Source organism: Tauraco erythrolophus, chromosome 5 (assembly GCF_009769465.1).
Source record: "Tauraco erythrolophus isolate bTauEry1 chromosome 5, bTauEry1.pri, whole genome shotgun sequence".
Classification (NCBI taxonomy): Eukaryota; Metazoa; Chordata; class Aves; order Musophagiformes; family Musophagidae; genus Tauraco; species Tauraco erythrolophus.
Genome location: NC_141469.1, coordinates 18,064,974 through 18,087,714, shown reverse-complemented (window position 1 = coordinate 18,087,714; position 22,741 = coordinate 18,064,974). Strand labels below are relative to the sequence as shown.

General features: G+C 39.0%; 1 protein-coding gene across 3 annotated transcripts in view; it reads left to right on the top strand.

Moving 5' to 3' along the window:
- The window catches only part of WDFY3 (WD repeat and FYVE domain containing 3), a 122,812-nt gene that overhangs the window by 70,085 nt on the left and 29,986 nt on the right, over window positions 1–22,741 (top strand). The window contains exons 25-40 of one of the 3 annotated variants that reach the window (XM_086611513.1): window positions 1,308–1,381; window positions 1,484–1,645; window positions 3,022–3,116; window positions 4,899–5,019; window positions 6,810–7,027; window positions 9,610–9,845; window positions 11,112–11,246; window positions 13,124–13,303; window positions 13,765–13,767; window positions 14,578–14,617; window positions 15,067–15,302; window positions 17,232–17,331; window positions 19,254–19,414; window positions 19,992–20,221; window positions 21,077–21,186; window positions 22,086–22,268. In XM_086611513.1, the coding sequence (XP_086467639.1) occupies window positions 1,308–1,381; window positions 1,484–1,645; window positions 3,022–3,116; window positions 4,899–5,019; window positions 6,810–7,027; window positions 9,610–9,845; window positions 11,112–11,246; window positions 13,124–13,303; window positions 13,765–13,767; window positions 14,578–14,617; window positions 15,067–15,302; window positions 17,232–17,331; window positions 19,254–19,414; window positions 19,992–20,221; window positions 21,077–21,186; window positions 22,086–22,268 (2,284 nt within the window). Of the gene's footprint in view, window positions 1–1,307; window positions 1,382–1,483; window positions 1,646–3,021; window positions 3,117–3,370; window positions 3,443–4,898; window positions 5,020–6,809; window positions 7,028–9,609; window positions 9,846–11,111; window positions 11,247–13,123; window positions 13,304–13,764; window positions 13,768–14,577; window positions 14,618–15,066; window positions 15,303–17,231; window positions 17,332–19,253; window positions 19,415–19,991; window positions 20,222–21,076; window positions 21,187–22,085; window positions 22,269–22,741 lie in introns of all 3 variants that reach the window. The other 2 variants (XM_086611511.1, XM_086611512.1) reach the window with 2 other exon arrangements.

The window sequence follows — 22,741 nt, the reverse complement described above, 5'->3', positions numbered from 1 at the left end:
AAAAAACCTGCTACCACTACTAATCCAGCTGTAAAATACTCATGTAGTGTAGGGCAAGTCCTTCTTGCACAAACAGCTTTATGGAGTTATCCTTTAAATAGGTTCGGAACCTATTTAAAGGGTCTTGTGTATGAAAAATAAAGGCTATGGCCTTTATTTTAATAAAATCAACTGGCCTTGTGAACTTTGTTTTTTTCGGGAGCTTTTATGCACCCAACCCCCCCCCGTCCCCTTGCCAAGATCAACTCTATGCTATAAAGATCCAGTTTCATATTGTTTACTTCATGTCTGTCTCCTCTTTCCCTGAAGATCAAGAACAACTGGAGAACAAATACACCTAAGAGACTAGAAAAATAAAAAAACATGCAAGTAATATGTCTATTAGTCACTAAGAAGAAACTTCCCAAAAGCCTCAGGTTTTTTTTTCTTTAATTTTTTTTTTTTAAATTTCTGTATTCAGAAATCAGTGACCCAAACATTTCACTTAAATTGGATAAATTATATGTTCTTACTCTTATGCTAAACAGGGAAATGAAAAGACTCGTTCTGATCATTTTAGGTGATAAGTAGAAGAAAAGCAAAACCTAGAAAGCTTTCTCATTTAAGCTGGTGTTGTACACCTGAGCACAAGTATTAATTATGCTTTATTCAATAGCAAGTCAATTTTAAGATTTGCAGCTGTAACTGTGAACTTTCTGGCTTTTATTATGTCTTTTATAATTTATATTGATTGAACAATTGATTTTTTTTTTTTTTTTTTTTTGTAGAGGATCTAAATCATTAAAACAGTATGTAGGAAATGCTGGGTAAAGATTTAAAAAAAAAAAACCAAACAACAAAAAACATCAGGGAAGACCTTGAGTTCAATCTTGGCAGAAGACAGTAGGTTAATTGTACAAAGAGAAAATCCTCACTTAAGCCAAATAAACTTAACACGGCATTTTGCACCAGCCTTGTAAGCCCCAATAGCTGCTTTGGAGTCATTGCACCATCTGTTTAAAGAGAAACTCCAGATAGTGTGTAACTTTTATCTACAATTCTTTAAAGTTTTCAGCGTGATACACTAACAGAGAGTGTTTGGTACCAATGTGTGTTTCTTTAGTCTTTGCTAGCATATCTGAAGGTGAAGAATAAACAATTGAGAACCTTGACATGAGCTTTTGAGTGCAATGGCCAGATAAATAGTCATGTAGATGAACAGTTTTAATCTCTTCAAGCCTTTCATGACCTTTGATACACTAATGTCAGTTTTTAATCTTAAAGTAGACTTGTGTACAAAATGTATAATTGTTTATTCTGTATTTCAGGTGTGGCTTCATGCACCCTATGAGCTTCATCTGTCGCTATTTGAGCACTTCATAGAACTTCTCACTGAGTCCAGGTATGAGCTGATGCCAGCCTAGTAATGAGACTAATAGGATTAGGTAATACAGAGAGGATGCTCCAATTTTAAATTGCCACCTCCTTTCTTTCCTTCTTCCAGTGAAGCGGCAAAGAACGCCAAGTTAATGAGGGAATTCCAACTTATCCCGAGACTGCTCTTGACTCTTCGAGATATGTCTCTGTCCCAGCCTACTATTGCTGCAATTAGTAATGTGCTGAGCTTCCTTCTTCAAGGCTTCCCTAGCAGCTATGACTTGCTCAGGTAGCCCACACACGTGATAATTCTGGATTTTGTGTTTTTTATTAACAATAATTATATATATATATATAGTTATATAATAGTAATACTTGCTGTGGAGTAAGTAATGTGAAATGCTCGTGTACTGAGCTTTTTTCTGTAAGAAGTAATTGAACTAGACATAGGCAATAATTTTGATAATGCCTTGATTTGCATATTAAATTCAGTTTGTATCTAAACAGGTATGACCGAATGATTAAACTGGCTTAATGTTCTGCAGGCGAAAGGGAAGGTGCTGTATTGCAGCTCCCTTGTTCATGTGAAGCACTGAGTGTTTTCTTCAATATCATTGAATATTACTTATGATGGAGTATAATGATACTTCTGGTTAAAATGCAGCTTTGATTACTTTCCCACGTGAACGGATTTTTTTCTTAATTGTCACTATGCAGAAAAGTATTTAAGGTTGGCTAATGAAAGTTACATAAATAATTGCAGTTCATATGTACAGGAGTAATTGAAATGCTTTTAAATGAGATCAGCTCCTTGAAAACTTAGATTTTCTTGTCTCACATTTCATTATAATGAAAGTGAGTAAAATATTGCAGGACTTGAGGGCTCTTTGCGTATGAGTGGTCATGTTTTCAGCTTCTCACTTCAAGTACAATTAAAAGTGTCAGAAGCATCAACCTGAACATCTTACCTGGTTTTTTTTAATTACGCAGGACAAAAAAAATGATTCAAGAATAAACTCATTGATTTTATACTTAAATGGTTATGAAACAGATTGTAGAATGCCTATCTGAGTGTTTCTTTTTCTCCTTACTGGAAATAAAAATGAAAAATAGTGTATAAATTGGGAAAAGTTCTAATAGCTAGGGACTATTTCACTTCAGTTCCAGAGGAAAGAGGAATGTATTGCGTATCCTTTCTTCAAGTAGCACATCATTGTCTTGTCTTAGAAAACCATGACATTGTGTTACATTGCCTCAAGCTATAGGCATGAATGTTATGCCAGGTCAAGTAATCACTGTTTTTGATGTAATACTTGTTCAGCTGTATTGGATTGAGTATAACATTTTGTTCCTCTTTCTTTATGGTGTTGACTAGGACCTGGTGGTATCTCACAGTTTTGTTTTTTGAATCCTAGCGTTTTCAAGATCTCTTACCTGCAGACTCATCTGCAAAGATTCTACAAAATTACTACATGTCAATTTGGTTTTTGGCTAGTAACTTTAGGTGGGGACTCTTTTCTCTATCTTCAGATGTGAGAAAGTTGATGTTTCTGGGTATCACCCTTTCACTAGTGCTATGGTTTTATATTTAAGGTGAATTATCGATAGATGAGAGTGCATCTGTCATATCAATGAATGATTTTTTTTTTTTCTGTATACATCAAGGTTTGGACAGTTCATCTCTTCCACTTTACCTACATTTGCAGTCTGTGAGAAGTTTGTGGTCATGGAAATAAACAATGAAGAAAAGCTTGACAGTGGTAAGTGTGGCATGACTTAGGAGCAGGAGAAGAGAAATACTTTGTAATCTCTACTGTGCTTAAATACTTAAAATGTAGAAATAGTCATTAGCAATATTATAATTTGTTCTAACCTGGCTGCCAGTTAGTTGTGATACATCAGTTTTCAGTATTGCATGCAAAGCAGTGCAAAACCCATGTGTTCCTGTTTTGTTTTCCTTCATTTAACACTGCATGGTTTTGTTCTGCTTCCTCCACTTGCTCCTTCAAATCAACTGTGCATCTCTGCTGCTTCGCGGGGAGAGAAGACAGACAAAAATGGATTACTAGGTGCATCTGCCCTTCAGGTGTGGAAGCAGTGAAAGTATTAACTAAGGCAGTCTTGTCATTTCTTTAGGCAAGAAAAAGAAGTTTCTTTACTGTCCTTCAAGAATGCTTATATTGAATTGTTTTGAGACCATTTCTACCATTGTTTTGCTAAAGAAAAAAGTCTTGTGCAATTGTGGTTTTGATCAGTCTCCCTGAACAGAAACATTTTAGCCTCACAGTGGATGTCGCCCATATAACTAGAAGGGGGTGCCTGAAGATCACTGTGTTTCTACATCTCTTGGGAATATGCTGGTGTACAAGGACAAGTGAGAGTGAAGTGTTTCTGCTTTACAGTTAGGTTTATTAGTCTGGTTTTCCAAAGAACAAGGTTTATGCAGTCTGCACATTCACCATTATCCCTCTGTGCCTCTCCTGTTTGTTTCTTCTGAATACTTTGCTTATCACCATCTCAAAGATGATAAAATTCGAGCTTTTCAGTGAAAAACAGGGAGTGGGTATTGGAGAGAGATCCAGATTGGCATTCTCACTACAGGCCAGCAGCGTTTTTTTTCCGGGCTAACTACAGCCTGAGCTGCTTTTTGCCTTGGGGAGAAATTCAGCCTATGGCAGGAATGGAGAGAGAAGCTTTTGATACAAAGGACATGAGATTTTTAGGTTACTGATCTTCACCAGTTCTGCTGTGTTTCTACCCTAGAAGATGCTTTGTGTTCATGTCTGTGACTTGTGCACGAAACCTAGGCCCAGAAAGTGTCCATTTATCTGTCTTTGGTTTTGCACATGCTGCCTCAAGTTGTGAATTTCTTCTTTTTTAAAAAAAAAAATAATTTAGAAACGTAGTCCACCTTTGATAGCATAGGTACGATAAGAGGGATTCACAAAAGAGTTGTAAATCTAGTCCTGAGCTGCATGTATTGGCTTGTTTTGCAGTAAGTCTGTTTTTCAACTGATGATGAGTTTGGGGATCTGTCAAAAGAAAAGAAAATTAATTTTTCTCCCCATTTCTTACATTCGGAGGGAGTTGGGAAGTATCAGGTATTTTTCTTGAGATTCTTCCCCTCTCTCCACTGAGATTGCATAATGCAAAACCTTTGTCCAACTACCATGTTGTGGGGCAAGGGGAGGATGGGGGTGAAGTGTATTTGATTGTTTTTATGTCTCTACCTGCCAGGAGTGACACTAGCTTAGCTACTTTGGACCACCTCAGTTTAGATTGTTGTCTGAGAAGTTGTGATTCCCTTTTACCCGTTCTTCAAACCAAAACCTGGTGTGATGCTGACAATGGGGCACCAAGCATTTCTCAGCGGTGGATAGCAGGGTGCCTGTGCTTTAGCAAGTCTTCCTTGTGACCTGAGTGGGATCAGCTTGCGTTTGCTTATGTATGGCATTTATGAATAGCCTTTAGAATGTCCAAGTTCCAAAAGCCTGATTTTGCTTTATTTTTTTTTCTTTTATTTTTTTATACTTGATGTTTAGGAACAGAGGATGATTTTGGAGGACTTGTTTCAGCTAATCTTATTCTACTGCGGAACAGACTTTTAGACATCCTTCTGAAACTTCTATATACATCTAAAGAAAAGACAACTGTTAATTTGCAGTAAGTATGAAAAACCTTGAGACAGAGAAAGGACATAATTTTTTATTTCAAGGGGGGAAAATTATACAGCCCTCATTCAACACTAGCTGAATTACTTAATTTTATAGGAACTGTCGAATGATTTATGCAGATATCACTGAATTAGCTTTGGGTATACTAGCAGAAATGGAATGCATGATTACTGAGTTGTATGCTGTCAGTCGTGGTAGCAAAAATGAGAGTACTAAGCAGATGCTGGTGTAACTAACACATATCTTTGAGCTGTTGCATAAACTGGTATTTTGAATCTTTAAAAAAAAAAAAAGTTTTAAGACCATGGTTGACAGCATTAGTAGAACCTTATGCTTCAAGTTAGGAACAACAGGAGTAAATATCAGCAGGAAGGGAAAGTACATGGTAGATTTGAGGGGAGGTCACTTGCTGCTTCTTGTTACTTTCTGGAAGAAAAATAGTGTTTGTAAAATGATTAATTTTAGTACTTTGAGGGACAAGGATCACAAGTGTGTACAATGCAGTGGGCACAAGCATGGATGTCCGACTACCTTGATTTTTTTAAGTTTTGTTATCTGGAAAGCCAGTTCTTTAACTCTTTGCTCTCCTCACATACTTCTTGGTGCTATTTTCTTGTAACTTCTTGCGTGGCTACAGAGAAAATAAAATCTGTCGAACGAGAGAACTTGTGGTTTTAGAGAAGTGGGATAGTCAGCTTCTCGTTTGGTTGAGATCAAATGGCTTCAGTAGACTTTATTGTTAGGATCATTGACCCTAGAATGCCTCTTAGTTCCTTAAAATTGCATGTGGGGGAACATGATACTATAGTTTAATGAGGTACTAGAGGCGTATGGTGAGTTGGAATAGAGACTTTGAAACACTGTCAAGTTAAAGCTTGGCAAAGTACAACTTTCAGGTAACTGCTCAGTAGGCTGTATGGAGTCTGTTGGAGACATTTTGTGGATGTATAGCATATGTAGATTATGTAGTGATTGACTGAGCCTTGGTTGGCATACAACCCAAACCAGTTTGAGCTTTTCAGCAAAACTACTTTAAAAAAAAAAAAAAATCCCCTAAAAACTCACCATATTCTTTCAAATATTCTTTCAAATATTCCCAAACAACTCCTCCCTTAATAATTAAAAAAAAAAAAAATCAACCTTCATTCTTTAAGTTTATTAAAAAGGCTTGTGAAAACTGTCTACCTATGTAAGACTTAACAAAAATTATTTGGAAATTATAATTCGTGGACAAACATTTCCAGTTGATCATTCTACGTTTGTTATTAAACGCAGCAATTGGAGAAATCTCGTGCAATTAAATGGTCCCAGAAGCTGTATTTAGTTTTCTCTTTCTGCTAAGCAAATACACTATAAGAGTTCCATTTAACAAGATTTGGTGAGCAACGTTTCTTGTGTAGCAAACTTACCTAAGAATTCAGTTAGAATCATAGAATCATAGAATCGTTAGGGCTGGAAGGGACCTTCAAAGGTCATCTAGTCCAACCCCCCTGCAAGGAACAGGGATATCTCCAACTAGATCAGGTTGCTCAGGGCCTCGTCCAACCTGGCCTTGAACGTCTCCAGGGATGGAGCATCCACCACCTCTCTGGGCAACCTGTTCCAGTGTTCTACAACTCTCATGGTAAAAAATTTTTTCCTAATATCCAATCTGAGGGATCTGAATTTTCTCTGATCTTGAAGTTTGCCCTCTAATGGAGGACACTGATTTTTGCCATCTAGTAGGAAATGAAATGCTGTAATATGTGACTACTTTTTTTTCTTCCCCTCTTTAATTAGGGCTTGTGAAGAACTGGTCAAGACACTGGGTTTTGATTGGATTATGATGTTTATGGAAGAACATCTGCATTCCACCACAGTCACAGCAGCCATGCGAATTCTTGTGGTCCTGTTGAGTAACCAGTCCATCCTTATCAAATTTAAGGAGGGTCTCAGTGGTGGAGGCTGGCTCGACCAGACGGACTCTGTCTTGACCAATAAGATTGGAACTGTGCTAGGTATGGCATGTCAGCCCCCTCGAGACCGAAGGATCACGTGGGAGCACGTGTGCGTACGCATCGAGGAGGGACTTATTGTATGAGTACTGTCTGGCAGATGCACCCTTGCTGTTGTCTGTGTTGCGATCAGATGCCTCTGCACTTCCTTTTCCTTGCAACTAGGAGTTAGATTTTCTAGGCAAAAGGGAGGGGTTTTTACAAATCTGCTCTTCAGTTGACATTACACAGATTTCACAGTAGTTCAGTGTTACCTCATCCTCTGCATGAAGCTGTGTAGCTAATCAGTTTTTCTGATACTGTCGTGGTAAGGTTAAGTATGTCCCGTGTATTTAGTATTTACTTAATACTAATACTAAAAGTATTTACTCATTTATTTACTTTTATTGCTTAGAGCATCATGCGGTGTTATACTTGAGGTGCTTTTTATAGTGAGTTCTGTGCCAATTAGATTTACCAGTTTGGATTTTTGCTATCTTGGGAATTTCTGTGTTCATGGTATCATATCAGCCTTTCTTTTCCTCTCCTTCACCTGCATTCTTCTGCACGCACGCGTGCGTGCTTTCTCTCTTATTAAAGACTTTCTTTGCAGGTTCTTAAAGCCTCAATTATCCAGGTTATCAGACCTTTCCCTTACCCTGGGTGATCTAGAATTCAGTGTTGTATAAGGCTTTAGTGCTACACGACCCATTCTGAGCATCTCTAAGCTGTCTGAAATGCATCTCCAAGTGTCTGAAATAATGGATGTCAATTCTGTGTAGGCAGGTGTGTGGTGATTGCCTATGGACTTAGGGTTTTTTTTTTTGTCAGAATAAGATAGTGCTTTTCAGATGAATGTCCAATTCAGACCTTGATGCAAAACCATTGGCATTAAATGAGTCTTCAAATTAGAGCTTCAGTAGGCTTTAGATCAGGGCAGGGGTATTAATAGTACCTTCAATTTAATTGTTGTTTCTAAAATGACAAGGAGCCACATCTGTGTTGCAGCAGTGTATGATCTGTTTCTGCACTAAAGATTTTCCCGAATTGGTTTATTATAAGGAAAGAATTGTGAAGTGTTGTTGAAGTGATCGTACTTCAGGAAGAAGATTTTTCCTGAAATGAAACTCTAAAGTCTATTTTTTTCTACTTTGTCTTTTTGAAATCTATCCAAGTATCTTATTCTATATTGTTATTTTTTGGATAAATAAAACTGTCTATTAATTCTATCTATTTATAGTGGTTTCCCATAATATATCCCTGAGGATATTAATCTAGGAACATAGAATGTTTCTTTGAGTTATTAATGAATTAGGAAGGTTAAGGAATACGTTTTTTATGAAACTGTGTTACATGTGCAAACATTTATTGTTAACATACTATAGCATCTTGTTTGGCTAATTCTAATCAAGATCCTGTTTTTTATTTAAGAAACAATTTTTGCACGATGTGCCTTAATTTAAAAACCACTGATATTTTGAGGAATTGACTGTTGTTTATTCAATATCCACTTTAAATGTTCAATAACATAAAAATTTTATTCAATCACAAAATCTTTCTGAACAAGATTTTGATTTACAGTCACATTTGGAAAACATTTGTAGAGTTTTCCTATTTTTCTTACTATAGCATCACTTGAATCAAATCCAAGCTAAACTGTGACCAAACAGATATTATTAAACTTGTGTCTCATCAAATGATAGTGACAGAATATCTAATTTTCATATTCTGTATTTTTTACTGATGGAATTCCTGCAACTTTGTAGTAAAGATTTCATTAGTCTCATTCCTAGTAGATATTTTCTATGTAAAAAGTCAATTTCTGGTGGAAAGAATGTCTGTATTAGAGCCTCAGAAAAACAACCTTATCTCTGGCAGTGTCAGAAGAATGGCTCACTGTCTGTGCTGATGTGGAGACTGAACTGTCTTCCTGCCTCTTCCTCACTTCAAAATAAGTGCTTCTGCCATCTCGGTGGTTGTTTTTTTTTTTTTTTTTATAAAAAAAAAAAAGGAAAGTGAAACACCTAGGTAGAAACAGGGTCACAAAAGGTGAGTTTTGTGCCTCTGGCAGCATTTAAGATAAAATAAAAGCATTTAGTGCTTCATACCAGCTGATCAATCAGTAACAAAACAGCTGAAAGGAGATGCATCTGAGACATCTTTGGAAACAAATTAGCCTCCCATCAACTTAAATGGGCCATTGGATTGCTGCTTGGTAATATAAATCTGTACCTGAGATTAAGGTGATACTTCCCTCTCCCTCTTTTCAGAAGCTTGGGTGTTTTAAAAGTCTGAGATTGTGGTCACAGTCAGAAAGTGGATCTCTGTGTGTATACAGTAACAGTGCAGTGCTCAGTATGGAGCAATGTCATGTATGGGGTACTGGAAGGCAATAATTTCCTTTTTTATTATTATTAATTTTAAAAAAGTAGACCTGAAGCAGAATTGCGTGATATGCGTGTGACAGTCTGTATGCACACATTCATTTTTTTACAGTGTAATTTCTGAAGAGCAACCCTCTCGAGTTCACCGCTTACGAGTGAGAGTGAGCTTCACAGGCGTTTCACTGTTAACCTTGTTGGCTTTTTGTGGTTTTTCCATCTTAGGGTTCAATGTTGGCAGGAGCGCCGGTGGCAGATCGACGGTCCGGGAGATTAACCGGGATGCTTGTCACTTCCCAGGCTTTCCCGTTCTGCAGTCCCTTCTGCCGAAGCACACTAATGTACCTGCACTCTATTTCCTCCTCATGGCCCTTTTCCTGCAGCAGCCAGTCACTGAACTGCCCGAAAACCTGCAGGTCAGTGCACCTGTCATCAGCAGCCGATGTAATCGGGGTTGCCAGGTAGGGATTATCTAGTAAGGTGTAAATGTAATTCTGTCTGTCATGAAGGAAAATAACGGATTAACCAGGCCCCCTCCTTCTTCTCTGCAGCTGACTCACAGTCACGATGTGGTGTTTGGTGCTGAGCTGTTTGGGGTGGGAGGACAAGGTACTGTGGGAGTATGTGGAAGCCAATTTGTGGCACAGCTGTCACTGGTGTCTTTCTGGTTTGTGTTGGGGTCAAATGAGAAACAGGTCCCTGGTTTGAGCTGGCACAGTGTGGGCATTGAAGGGGGCATAATTTTCTGCTTGCTTGCTTTGTTGTTGGGTTTTGGGTTTTTGTTTTTTTAAAGAGTGGGGAGTTGTGCTAAAGAGAGTTCACAATGTTACAGACAAAACAAAGTGGCTTTTATTTCAGAAAGTCTCTGGTTTTTGTATCGTGCCATCTCAGTTGTTGCTGGAAAACATTTATTGTTCTTATTCTGTGAACAGCTTGATTTTGCACTTGTTTTAATTGCATGTGAATGAGTAGGTATTACATGGTGTACAAGAGAGTCCTTGGAAACCTTAGTATAGTGCTTTATGGAGAAAAGCCACACTCATGGAGACAAGTTGCCTATTTACAATAGATGCAGTGCTTACCTTTATTTATCAGTGGGAACTGGAAAGTAAGCATTTCAGACCAGAAGATATTCTGCCTGCCTTTTTTTTCTCAAGAGGAATACTTGGCAGCACATTCAGCACTGTGCTACACTGAAGTTGAGGCATGAAGCCCACCACCTGCTTCCACCGTTGAAGTACGGCAGTGCTAAACTGAAACTAAATTCCACTACTTAAAATATTTAGCGGTAGCACTCTTAATGCTAGAGGTGGGCACTTAGTCCTTTTTTATTTTTTAATTGATTTAATTTTTTGGATTTGCTGGAAAATGCAACTTGGCTTTTTTTTTTTTTTTCCCTGTGGGATACCATGTGGATTTTACTGCTGGATGTGAGTGAAGTAAACTGAGGTGATTGTGCAGCACTTGTGCTGACAGATCTCTTCTTGTTTCAAAATACTTAAATACTTTGAGAAGGTGAGAATTGCAGTTATGTTAGCCCATGTTTAGAAGGAATTTTCTTCAGTCACACATGACCTTCCTTTGAAGCTCTTGGAGATAAAGTTTGGAGGATGTGAAACAATTTTTTAGATACTGCCAAATGAGCATATCGTAGGTATAATGAAATATCAAATTACACAGGAGACAGGGATTGTTTCATGTCTTCTTTCTTCTTTCACCTCTTACAGTTTGATTTAGACTCTATTTGGACATTCATATTTGGAGTTCCTGCCTCCTGTGGCACTGTTACCTCTTCAATACACAGTGTTTGCACAGAAGCTGCCTTCTTGTTACTGGGAATGCTGCGGAGCATGCTGAATTCCGTAAGCATAACAAATTTTGCTTGTATTTTAATATACAGAATTGTTTGAGTTTGCCATGTGGTCAAAAGCCAAATTAGAGAAGTTGAGGTTTTGTCACGACAAACCCAGCCGTGAGTTCTACCTTACTTTAGTTTTCAGTATCTGTAGTAATATTAGTGGCCACAAAATTAATGCTGCTTTTCCACAAAAAGGCTAGGCTTTGCGTTTTGCTGCAATTAAAACAAAACAAGAAAGCAGAAGGATAAAATGCCCTTGGCAGAGATCACTGAATTTCTTTCCTGATTAACATTGTGGGGTGATGTTTGAGACTCTATATCCCATCTGCTCAGAGCTATGCGAGTTGCAGATTTCGTGCATGAACCTTCCACATGCAGAGAAGTCCCCTGACTATTAATAGCCACATGCTGGAGGAAATGAATTCACTGCCAGAAAAATGTGTCGTCTTCTCATCTTCGAATCTCGTGTCACAAGTAGTGAAAGCTGATTTCTCAGTGGGAAAATTTTGTATTTCCTTGGAGTCAGAGTGTTGTCTGCTGAAAATTATCTCATGAAATGTTTGAAAAGCAGCACCTGTTCAGTTGTTGCCTGTTTGGTTGTCATGCATTTGCGACATGCTCTGAGAAGCATTGCTTGCATGTGTCTCCCATGTTACCATATTCAGAAGTGTCTTCTGGATTTGTGTACTGGCTTTGTGTTCGTGACTTGCTGCAGTACACATTCCTGTTGTCACGTGTTCTGTCTTGTGCTGGTGGCCTGTTCTGTCCTGTGTTTGGTCCTCACCTGTTTGGACACTTTTGCAACATGCTCAGAGACATGTGCTGTCTCTTGCCTTGCTTGTGCTATGTCTTCAGATGTATGTTCAGGTGTGCCATCATCACATTTTGGGTTGACATGAGTCAGGTCGTGTTTATCGACGTGCTTTGAATCACTACATGTGAGGACATGTTTTGTCTTATGGTCAGTCATGTGTTGTAAATGTGGTCAGTCTCCTGTTTGTGACCTGCTTGAACACTTGCCCAAGCATGGGTTACTGCCATGTGTTAGGCTGCCGTGTGTTATTGCTGTGAGTTTATCACATGTTCTGTCATATGTCTGGTTACATTTCATCATGTGGTTGCAATTGCTCCCGCCTACTTTGTCAAGACATGTCCTGTTGTAATGTTTGTCATGTTCAGCTACGTGTTTCTCATACGTTTATGGTATGGTGACATGCTGCTGTGTGTTCAGTCACATGTTTGTGATGGCTTTGGACACGTGTTCTCTTACCACATGTTCTGTTGTTACCTGTTGCAGGCACATAATTTGGACATGTGCTTTATGTGTTTGTTAGAAGTTGGTGGCTTGTTCAATTGTCACACATTCCAGAGACAAGATTAGCCATGTGAATGGTCAGGTGTTCATCATGTGGTGACATGCTCAGACACATGTTCTGTCACATTGTGTCAGGTTTGTCACATGTTGGTGAGATGCTTGAACACATTTTCTGTCACTTGTTTGACCAGGTACTTAGGTCACATTGTTCAGACATCCTGCTTTCATTCACGTGTTCTAGACACATGTTTAGTCATGTGTTCTGACAAGTGCTCCAAGACACATTCAGCATGTTCTGGATGTTTTTTTTGACACTTAGTCTTGTGCTTGGCCCCATGTTCAGTCACTTACTTCTACTCTACTTCAACAAGTGCTCGTCCGCATGGTTGGTCATATTTGGCCCCATCTTTGATCATGTTTCATGATCACGTGCTTCATTGCAAGTTCGACAATGTGTTTGATTGCATGTTTGACCCTACAGCTCCTCTTTCCACAGCTGTTTTCTGAAATGAGCACTCTTCAGCTAGTGCCTTACGTAGTAACGTGCTGCTTGTTTTTTAACCCAGCCTTGGCAGTCGGAGGAGGAAGGCTCTTGGCTTCGGGAATATCCAGTCACCTTGATGCAGTTCTTTCGATACTTGTATCACAACGTGCCAGACCTCATTTCCTTGTGGATGAGCCCAGAGTTCCTGTGTGCGCTGGCAGCAACAGTGTTTCCTTTCAACATACGACCTTACTCTGAGATGGTAGGAAATCCAACTAGTTAGCTGTTTTGTTTTTCCCCTGAATGTTATTTTTGAGCATTTATCAATTAACAGTCATACAAAGATAAAGCTCCACTTACCCTGCAGAAAAGTTCCTCATAAAGGCTGGGCTGGATGTTTTGTACTTGGGTTTTGGAACTGAGAGAAGTGCATGTTCAACTGAACGGCAGTTGCTCTCAGTGACATCTGAAACTTCATTTTATGGGCAACGTACATGATTTATTTGTTTCTAGTGGCCCATTATTTTCATTCATATGAGCCATGTTAGCTCAGATTTACAAAAGCAAAAGAGACAAGTTGGCCTATGCCTTCAGCACTCTGCTCTGGAGGATGTGATAAAATCTAAAACTTCTCTTTCCTCTCACTTCCTGTTTCTTCTTTTGTGGCTTAACCACAAAAGAGTGTTCTTGCATTACCTGGCACTACTGATTTCAAGCCAGGAGAGGGTGTGAATTCACCTTACTTTCATTGTCACCTGAAGTATTCTTTGAGCTACGTGTTGTTTACAAATGATACTATTTCTAGAATATGAATGGAAACAGTTATTGTTAGCCAACATCTAAAAGTAATTTTACTAAGAACATGTGAGGATAGTTAGGCTACAGGTTGGCAAATGCTAAAACTAGAGATGGTATGGTGAAATACAGAGTTTTTAGAGGAGCCTCGTGCCTCTGAGCAGGTTTTACTTTAGCTACGAGGTACCTTCAAACTTTGTGTAGCTGCCTGACAACTTGAGCTCTTTATTGTTTGAGGGCTTTCTTGGCTCCAAATAGGTTTACTCCTCCAGCATTTCCCTCTACCCGAATGTGTAGAACTAATCAATCCCTTGTGAAACAGACGAGTAACAGCCAGGTTCCCACAACAAACCACTATGACCCAAATTCAGCCTTGAGAGAAAATTCTTAACTGATCTTTCAGCCTTTCTGAGGTGGCCATTAAAACCAGAAAGACTACACGTTTGGGCTTCTCTTCATGTCTTGGGAAAACTCTCCTACTGAAGCAGACCAAATGTTCGAAACATCTGGTTATTTCACATGTAAGCTGTTGATGTGGTAAGCCCGTTGAGGGAAATCATGTTGTCTTCTCTTGCATTTGGAGAAGGGCACTACATAAAAACAGTCGGTCTTTGGATTTGACAGCTTTCACTGCTGTTTGTGCTGTTGTTACAGTCCTCCTTAAGAGGTAGCCCCTCAAAGGTTCTTGTTCATCAGCAGCAAGAAAGCTGTAGAAACCTTTTTTTTTTTTTTCCTTTAGAGATTTTGGGAAACTGGCTTACCCATAACTGCACTCTGATGAAGATATTGTATTAAAAAAAAGAAAAGGCTCAGTTCCTTTTTTGTTCTGCCATGTAAGAGCTTGATAGCCTTTTTTAGTTGCCTTCTGTCTTGATTTTAACTGCTTTAGTTAATAACTTTTTCAAAACTTTTTTTTTCCAATGAGAAAATCTATTTTTCCAAAGTATCTAGAAATTGCCCAAGTACTTGCTGTTAGTAAGTGAATATGAAATGTGATCTCTAGTTCATATAACTCATGCCAGTCTTTGATATTTCCCACCTTGGGAATCTGAAACTAGAATTTGAATGTTCCTCCTGTTATGTATTAGGGAACTAATCCCAAACATAACCTTTTAAAAAGGCTTCATGTGGATGTGCAATAGCCTTAGAAAAAAGACAAGTAAAGAATAGAGTAGCGGAAGACTGCTGTTAATTTGCTGATCTCCAGAGTTTTAACATGCTGTTTTTCACAGGTCACTGATCTTGATGATGAAGTCGGGTCCCCAGCTGAAGAGTTTAAAGCCTTTGCAGCTGATTCTGGGATGAACAGGAGCCAATCAGAGTACTGTAATGTTGGCACCAAGACATACCTGACCAACCATCCTGCCAAGAAGTTTGTGTTTGACTTCATGCGTGTGCTGATAATTGATAACTTGTGTCTCACACCAGCCAGCAAACAGACTCCACTGGTAGATCTTCTGCTAGAGGTACAGTTTCTTTGGTTTTAGCCGTGGGGTTTTTTGTTTGGTTGGTTGGTTTTATTTTTAATTCTTACTTGAACTCATTGTGACACTTTATTCCCTAAAATGTCTTCCTCTACTTACCTTTTGAAATCAGAGGAGCGATGGCCTGGGATTCAGTAGAGTCCTGTAAATTGTCATGAAATAAGGTGGGGAAAAAAAAGGAACACTAGTGTCTCATAAATAGTAGTTTGCTCACCTTTCTCTAACAGCTTGAAAAACTTAAGAAAGCATACGCAGAAGGTTTATCTCGGCCTTCCTTTAAGAATGTTTTCTGGACTTCTCTCAGCCCCCACCCCAGCAGTTCTGTATGTTGGTGACCATCTCAGGTGCTTGAGCTGACAGTCTGCATGCTGATTACCTGTTTTTTTTTTTCTTTCTGTTCTCTGTTGCCCTCCACACCACAGCCCTACTACCTCTTCTGTTTGTGAGCTTCTTAACTTTCATTTGGCTGGTCAAATGGCTCTGTTAGTTGCTGAGCATGCCATGTCAATGTTTTAATTCTATTTTGTGCTCACTTTAGAGCCGCCATGATCTTGTTTTGGCATCTTGGCCAATACCTCCTTTTGTCTGGGAACACACATAGTGGATCACAACATTAGGTGTTCAGTAGCGCAGCATGAGAAGTTGAAGCTTTCTTCAACTTTTATTTTTGTGGAATATGATTCATTTGTTAAACATCTTTCAGACCATGACAGCTGTACTTGTTTTGTTGAAAATACAAAATCCCTGGAGAACTATTAAGGTCTCTGTTTTATTCATGTTAGATAAAAAGAAATGGCAGGACATATGGTGCCATATACTATAAATATTCACAAAATAACTGTTATCTTTGTGTAAGTTGTCTTTTAAAGTTCATGACACCTGCACAAAGCATCCTTCTGTTAAAGGTGAGGCAGGGAATGAGGAGTTCAGTTACTATTTAACTGCCCACACCTTCTTTGGACAACGTATTTGGAAATGTTCAGTTCTCATCAATGCACATTCTCCCTAGACCTACCTATTTGTTGCCTAGTCTCCCTGATTTTTTGATAGCTTCAGGAATTTTGGACCTTGCTTGTGTATTTCCTAACAAATTTCCTGGGGCAGTTGGGCATCTCTCTGCTGCCAGCAAAAAATGAATTGTCAAGAGATGCGGTTGTACACAAACATCAGGAAGCATATTTGAGGCCACGTTCAATTGGTTGCAGTTGCTTTACTGCTGTTCTAATCTGTTTTTAAATTTTAAACTTGGCAATGTTAATTACTGGCCCCTGAGCATAAACAGTATGCACTGCTGAACTGTTACAAAGCAAGACAGAGCAGGTTGACTTAATGTTATATTGCTTTCTAGGACTGTTTAAGTGGCCGTTAGGTGTGATTATGTCTGCATTGAAAAACACGAGGTGATAAAGTGGTTTTCCTCTTTAAGTTCAAAGGGAATTAGAAAGGTTTAGCACATCACCTATCCTGTGACAGTACCAAGGCTGCTGTAGTAACATGCAGAACCCCACACAGAAGTGATGATCAGCTTACAAGTTTGATCTGTCCCGTTTACCCTTTTTACTGAAGGGGAGGTGACTGTGTGAACGGAGATCGCAGTTTAACCATATGTTTAGTTAGAGGTTTGTGCGCTTTTTCAGAATGTGTTCTTTTCCAGTTCCTATCATGACAAAAGATACATTTACTGGATTTAAATAGGAATAGTGCTTACTCTGTAAGACTGCATACAGCCAATGTATACTTGGCATACATTCTTAATTTTTTAGATAAAGCCAAGACTCTTTAATCTAGACAGAATCTTAAGAGCAAAAAAGAGAGCTGAGAAAAGAGAAGCTCACCTAGAACACACTCCCTCTCCCTCTTTTTACTCACTCATAGTTATCCATTACCTTAACATTGTGTTTCTTTTATCAGGCTTCCCCTGAAAGATCGACACGAACACAGCAGAAGGAGTTTCAGACGTACGTTTTGGATGGAGTGATGGATCACTTACTTGCAGCTGATGTTTTATTGGGTAATATACAAAGTTTAATTGTCAATCTGTTGATTTGAGCAAAAGGTTTTGATTATTTTAACTCTTTATTAGTGTTCTGTTTTGTTAGAACTTTATTGTCTTTATCTTTTTTTTCTGCCCTTTCCTTTCCTTTAATGTGTGAACGGTGTTGCTGTGCTTGCATGTTCCCTCACTATCTCAATTGTTCCAAAGCTGTAAAATAAATTATTAAAAAAAATAATATATGGGATGAATCTTTTGGATAGGTAAGCCAGACAAACTGCAATCACTTCAGAAAGAAGTGAAACTGGATCTTACATCATCTTGTTTGTCCTTCTTTCCTTGATAGAGGATCATAGAATCATAAAATGGTTTGGGTTGGAAGGGACCTCAAAGATCATCTAGTTCCAACCCCCCCTGCCATGGGCAGGGAAACCCTCCAATACACCAGGTTGCCCAAAGCCTCATCCGACCTGGCCTTGAACACTTCCAGGGATGGAGCATCCTCAACTTCTCTGTGCAATCTGTTTCAGTGCCTCACCACCCGCAGTGTAAAAAATTTCTTCCTTATATCCAATCTAAATCTGCCCTCTTTCAGTTTAAATCCGTTGCCCCTTGTCCTATCACTACACACCCTTGTAAAAAGTCCCTCTCCAGCTTTCCTGTAGGCCCGTTTCAGGTACTGGAAGACTGCTATAAGAGCTTTTGCCAGTTTATCATGGCTGGAACTTTGGTTTTTAAAAGTTAGCTTTGTTTTCATTTCCTCCTACTGTAGTTTTATGAATACAGCATCCCAGAAAAAGCCTCTGGGATTCGCACTCCATTGATCCAGTTAAATGGACAGGAAGAGAATTAGAATCTTGTAACTTGGATGTCAGTAAGGTGGACGGTCCCACTAGAGCATTGATTTAGATGATCGTGAAGTGGCCCATAGGAATGTCACTGCTCAGGTGCCCAGCTGGATTTCACGGTGGCCTGCTATACTTCCCCGGAGCTCTCGGTCTGCTCTATCTCCATCCAAGATGTCGTGGGGCAGCATGTGCTTCTGTTCAAATGTGCTTGGAAGGCTCCCTCTTTCTTGCCACAGCAATGATTTGTCTTTTTCTGGGTGAAGTGCATTAATAAAATAAGCCCAGAATTGGGTTACATGAAGCTTTGGGTCAGGTTCTTAGAAGAGTCATCTATCTTACAAGTATTTCTGGTCAGCCCAGGAGCAGGACTTTGGTTTCCCCAGGTGTTCCTTCTCCAAGATTTTACCAGCTTACTCCAGGTGTCATGCTATCAGTTGCTTTATGTGCAGATGGGGCAACAAGGGAATAAATGTAGGTGAACTTCCATTGCAATCGACACCACTGATGGTTTTTTGTTTGTGTGTGTTTGTTTGTTTGTTTGTTGTTTTGGGTTTTTTTTTTGATGGAAGCACTTGCACTTTTCAAGCTTCTGTTCGTATAGCCAGGCTGACGTTTACGTACACAGACACATGCAGCTGATGCCCGTTGACTCTCAGTTTTAGTGAGAGAAGCACAGTGAGGGAAAAGTGATGCCAGATGATATCACTTGTCGTCTCAAGGTGTTTAAAAAGGTTATTTTCCTTTTGGAAAAGCAAAGTATCATTTTTTAAAAGCTACAGGTCATTCTGCACATGTGCAGCTCCAGTTGAAAAGGAGGACCATACATACATATGATGGATCACGGGAGTACTGTGTCTTCTGGACTCTTCCCACCCCAGCCCCACCTTTTCTGGCCTTTGTCACTGTCGATTTCAAATGTTCACTTACCATGGAAGTTCACTGTAGGGAAGCCATGAGTTTCTAGCTTGTTCTTTGGGCTGAGTCTTTTTCTCTTTTACAGAAGTCTAGGAAGCGCATACTAATGTTAATGTAATGATGCAGATGTGGGCTTTTTGATAAGTGAAGAAAACTTTGGGGTTTTTTGTTGCCTAGGTGAAGATGCATCTCTGCCTATAACGAGTGGAGGAAGCTACCAAGTGCTAGTGAACAATGTGTTTTATTTTACACAGCGTGTGGTAGATAAGCTTTGGCAGGGCATGTTCAACAAAGAATCCAAACTTCTCGTGGACTTCATAATCCAGCTCATTGCACAGGTAACAATGCTTTTCCATTAGCTTGCTTGTGAAAACATTTTTGCAGGTTTCGTTAAAATCTGCAGAGTGATTGCAGCCTACTAGTGACACATGTCAGGTCAGCACAGAAATATGCTTTTCTTTCCCAGGCTTTCTCTCTTTTTGCTGAGTTTCACCAGCACATCTTATCAGCGTGGAGTGCTTTGATATGGGGCAATTGAGTGGAAACTGCTTTCAGATTACGTTCTTTTTTAGAAGTCCCCCAAAATAAATAACAAATGTACCTCACATGAATTTTGGGAAGCTTCCTAAATTTACCTTGGCACTTGTGGGAAGCTTCCTTATGGACTTTTATGGAGATTGTTAGAAGACTTTTGCTGTTAGAAATCAACAGTGTCTTTAGAGATGTTAAAATTATAAGTGTATCATCATGTATTAATGTCATTGTGTTCCTTGAAATTAGTGAAATTGACACTTTTAGTAAAATACCAATTCTGAAAATGAACATGGGTCAATTCAAGGGAAGATTATGTGCCAGTAAATTGATTTTTTTTGCTACTATCTGATCATGTTTTTTTTTTTTTTTTCTTCACGTCAGTCAAAAAGAAGATCTCAGGGACTATCGCTGGATGCTATTTATCACTGCCTGAACAGGACCATCTTGTATCAGTTCTCAAGGGCACACAAAACTGTTCCTCAGCAAGTGGCTCTCCTTGATTCCCTAAGGGTCCTTACTGTGAACAGAAACTTAATTTTGGGACCTGGAAATCATGATCAGGAGTTCATCAGTTGCTTAGCTCACTGCTTGATTAATCTGCATGTAGGAAGGTAAATATCTCACACAAGTTCATTGCAGAACCAGGTCTGTGAAGTATTAAAATCACCTGTTCTCTTTCAGCAATGATACCTTGTCAGGAAGTCAGCAAATTCTGGGTAACTGTTTATAACTTTCCAGCCAGTGAAATGCAAGCGAGCTTAAGTGATTCATGGAAATAAAATTAAGTTTGAAGAGCCTAGGTGTAGAGAACATTCTTACCTCCTTTTACAGAGGTATTTTAAAATACTGACACAAGTGCTTGTCTAGTAATTTTGTTGTATTGCTTTGGTAATTTCAAATGTTTTCAAGGTAGAAAGAAATACTGGTGCTAAGTAACTAATAGTCAAAGAGGCCTGTCACTAGATCTATTGTCTGTCGAATCATTTTGTATAAATTCCGTGTCTTAGTACTTGGATGTATAGCATTGAATAAGTCCAGTCGGGCATTAAATCAGATGCCCATGACAAATGCTGTAGACTCTCACTTTTCTACATTACTGCAAATGCCTGCCTGGCATTTTCCTTTTTTCTTTCCAAAAAGATGTATGACTTGTGTTTCATTCAAAGACACTTGGGAAGCATCATCAGCAGAAACTCTAGTGTTCTCCATTTGTGGCCTCGGCTGTTTTGTGTTTCTTCAAATATTACCGTGTTACTCCAGTGACATCAGCGTCCATGGCATGTTGTTTCTCATAAACCGTCAGTTCAGCTCGTGACCACAAATAATCAGAACTCAAGTGGACAGAAGTGAAGATATGTTGCTGTAGTAACATGTGTTCATCTTTGTGGTATTGTCACAGGGAATCAAATGCTTTAGCTTGTTTGGGGTTTTTTTCTGGTTGTTGTTAATTTGTTTTGTATTTGTAGCAACGTTGATGGGTTTGGATTGGAAGCAGAAGCCAGAATGACAACTTGGCACATTATGATCCCCTCTGATATAGAACCAGATGGAGTCTACAATCAAGATGTCAGCGAAGGTAATCCCAGAGTGACAAAGCCACAGATGTCTGCTAATGCCACTTCTGTATTGTCATCACTAGTCTTTTATCCCAGTTACTCTTAGGGCTGGGGCTGTGTGAGGGACTTGTGTGTGTATAAAAATATATGAAAAATAACTTAGAAACACTTAAAAATACCAAGATAGGCATATCCAGGATAAATTACTGTTTTGTTAATATACCAGGAGCTCTTCATTGTTTTCTGGACATGCACCAGAATTAGAAGTGCTGCTTTATATGCACTGAGTTGAATGCAATAGAAATCGGTCATTTTAAGTGTGTGCCATGCTTTTGTATCAGCTGAATCTTACATGAGCATAGGTAAGAAGTAATTGGTATAAGCTGTAAAATTTATGAACTAGCTGTGGAAGAAAGGACACAGTGATTTTTTTTTTTTTTTTCTTTTTCTTCCATGTATATATTTAGTATTTGTGCAGGTGTGTACTTATACATACAGTCATATGTAAAAATATTTAAGTGTAATGTACATATGGAATTATATATGTGTATATAGACATATATTTCTATAAGATTTTTTGAATCTCATTTTGTTAATAGATGGATGTGGGAGAAGAATCACAACTAATCAGAGTCAGTGTTTCAGATTCACAGAGAAAAAATTGCCAAAATTAACTGTTAGATACTTTCTAATAACATATAAATGGCAAAAAAAAAAAGACCGTCTGGCCAAAGGCATTTCAGAAGTCATGCAAGAGGGCAAGAACCTATAGTATAACTGCAGATATTATTCAGTTCGCTATTGTGAAAATATCATAGAATCATAGAATGGTTAGGGCTGGAAGGGACCTTCAAAGGTCAAATATCAATGCTATGAGCACTGTAGAGAGCTTGCTGTTTGTGATCTTCTACCTATGCAGGTCGCCAGCTTCTTTTAAAAGCCATAAACAGAGTGTGGACAGAGTTGATTCATAGTAAAAAACAGGTTTTAGAAGAAGTTTTCAAAGTGACACTACCTGTCAATGATCGTGGCCAAGTGGATATAACTGTGGCAAGACCTTTTATCGAAGAAGCAAGTTTAAAGTGTTGGCAAAATCATTTGGGTAAGTGTAACTGAGGATTTATCTGTCCTGAATGGTAGATTTCCCTGAAGTCAACCAGGCACTTGGAAGTTTTAATATGGGCTTAGCTTTTGTGTAGCAGTAAGTACTCTTGAACTGTCACCGTTTAACGTGCCTCACTCAGAAACTGTACCATGTGTAGGATATACTTACACTCCGCTGCACACAGGGTCTTTATTTGATGCTGTCGGTGATCTCAACAGCGTCCTGTGTTTGTGCATGACTGTGGACCAAATAGTGTATTCATTTAGCTCCTTCCCATGAATGCTGAGATTGGGGTGACCCGTGTTACCGTTCTTAAGACTGGATGTTCCAGGCAGGGAGGGGAACCCCTCTTGAGCATGTCTGGGTGCAGCCTGCAGACTCTTGGTCTGGTGACATGGTTGGAAAGATGTCACTGACCAGTCCTTCTCTGGCAGCAGTGATACTATGACTTCTTGGCTGGGGACTCTGTT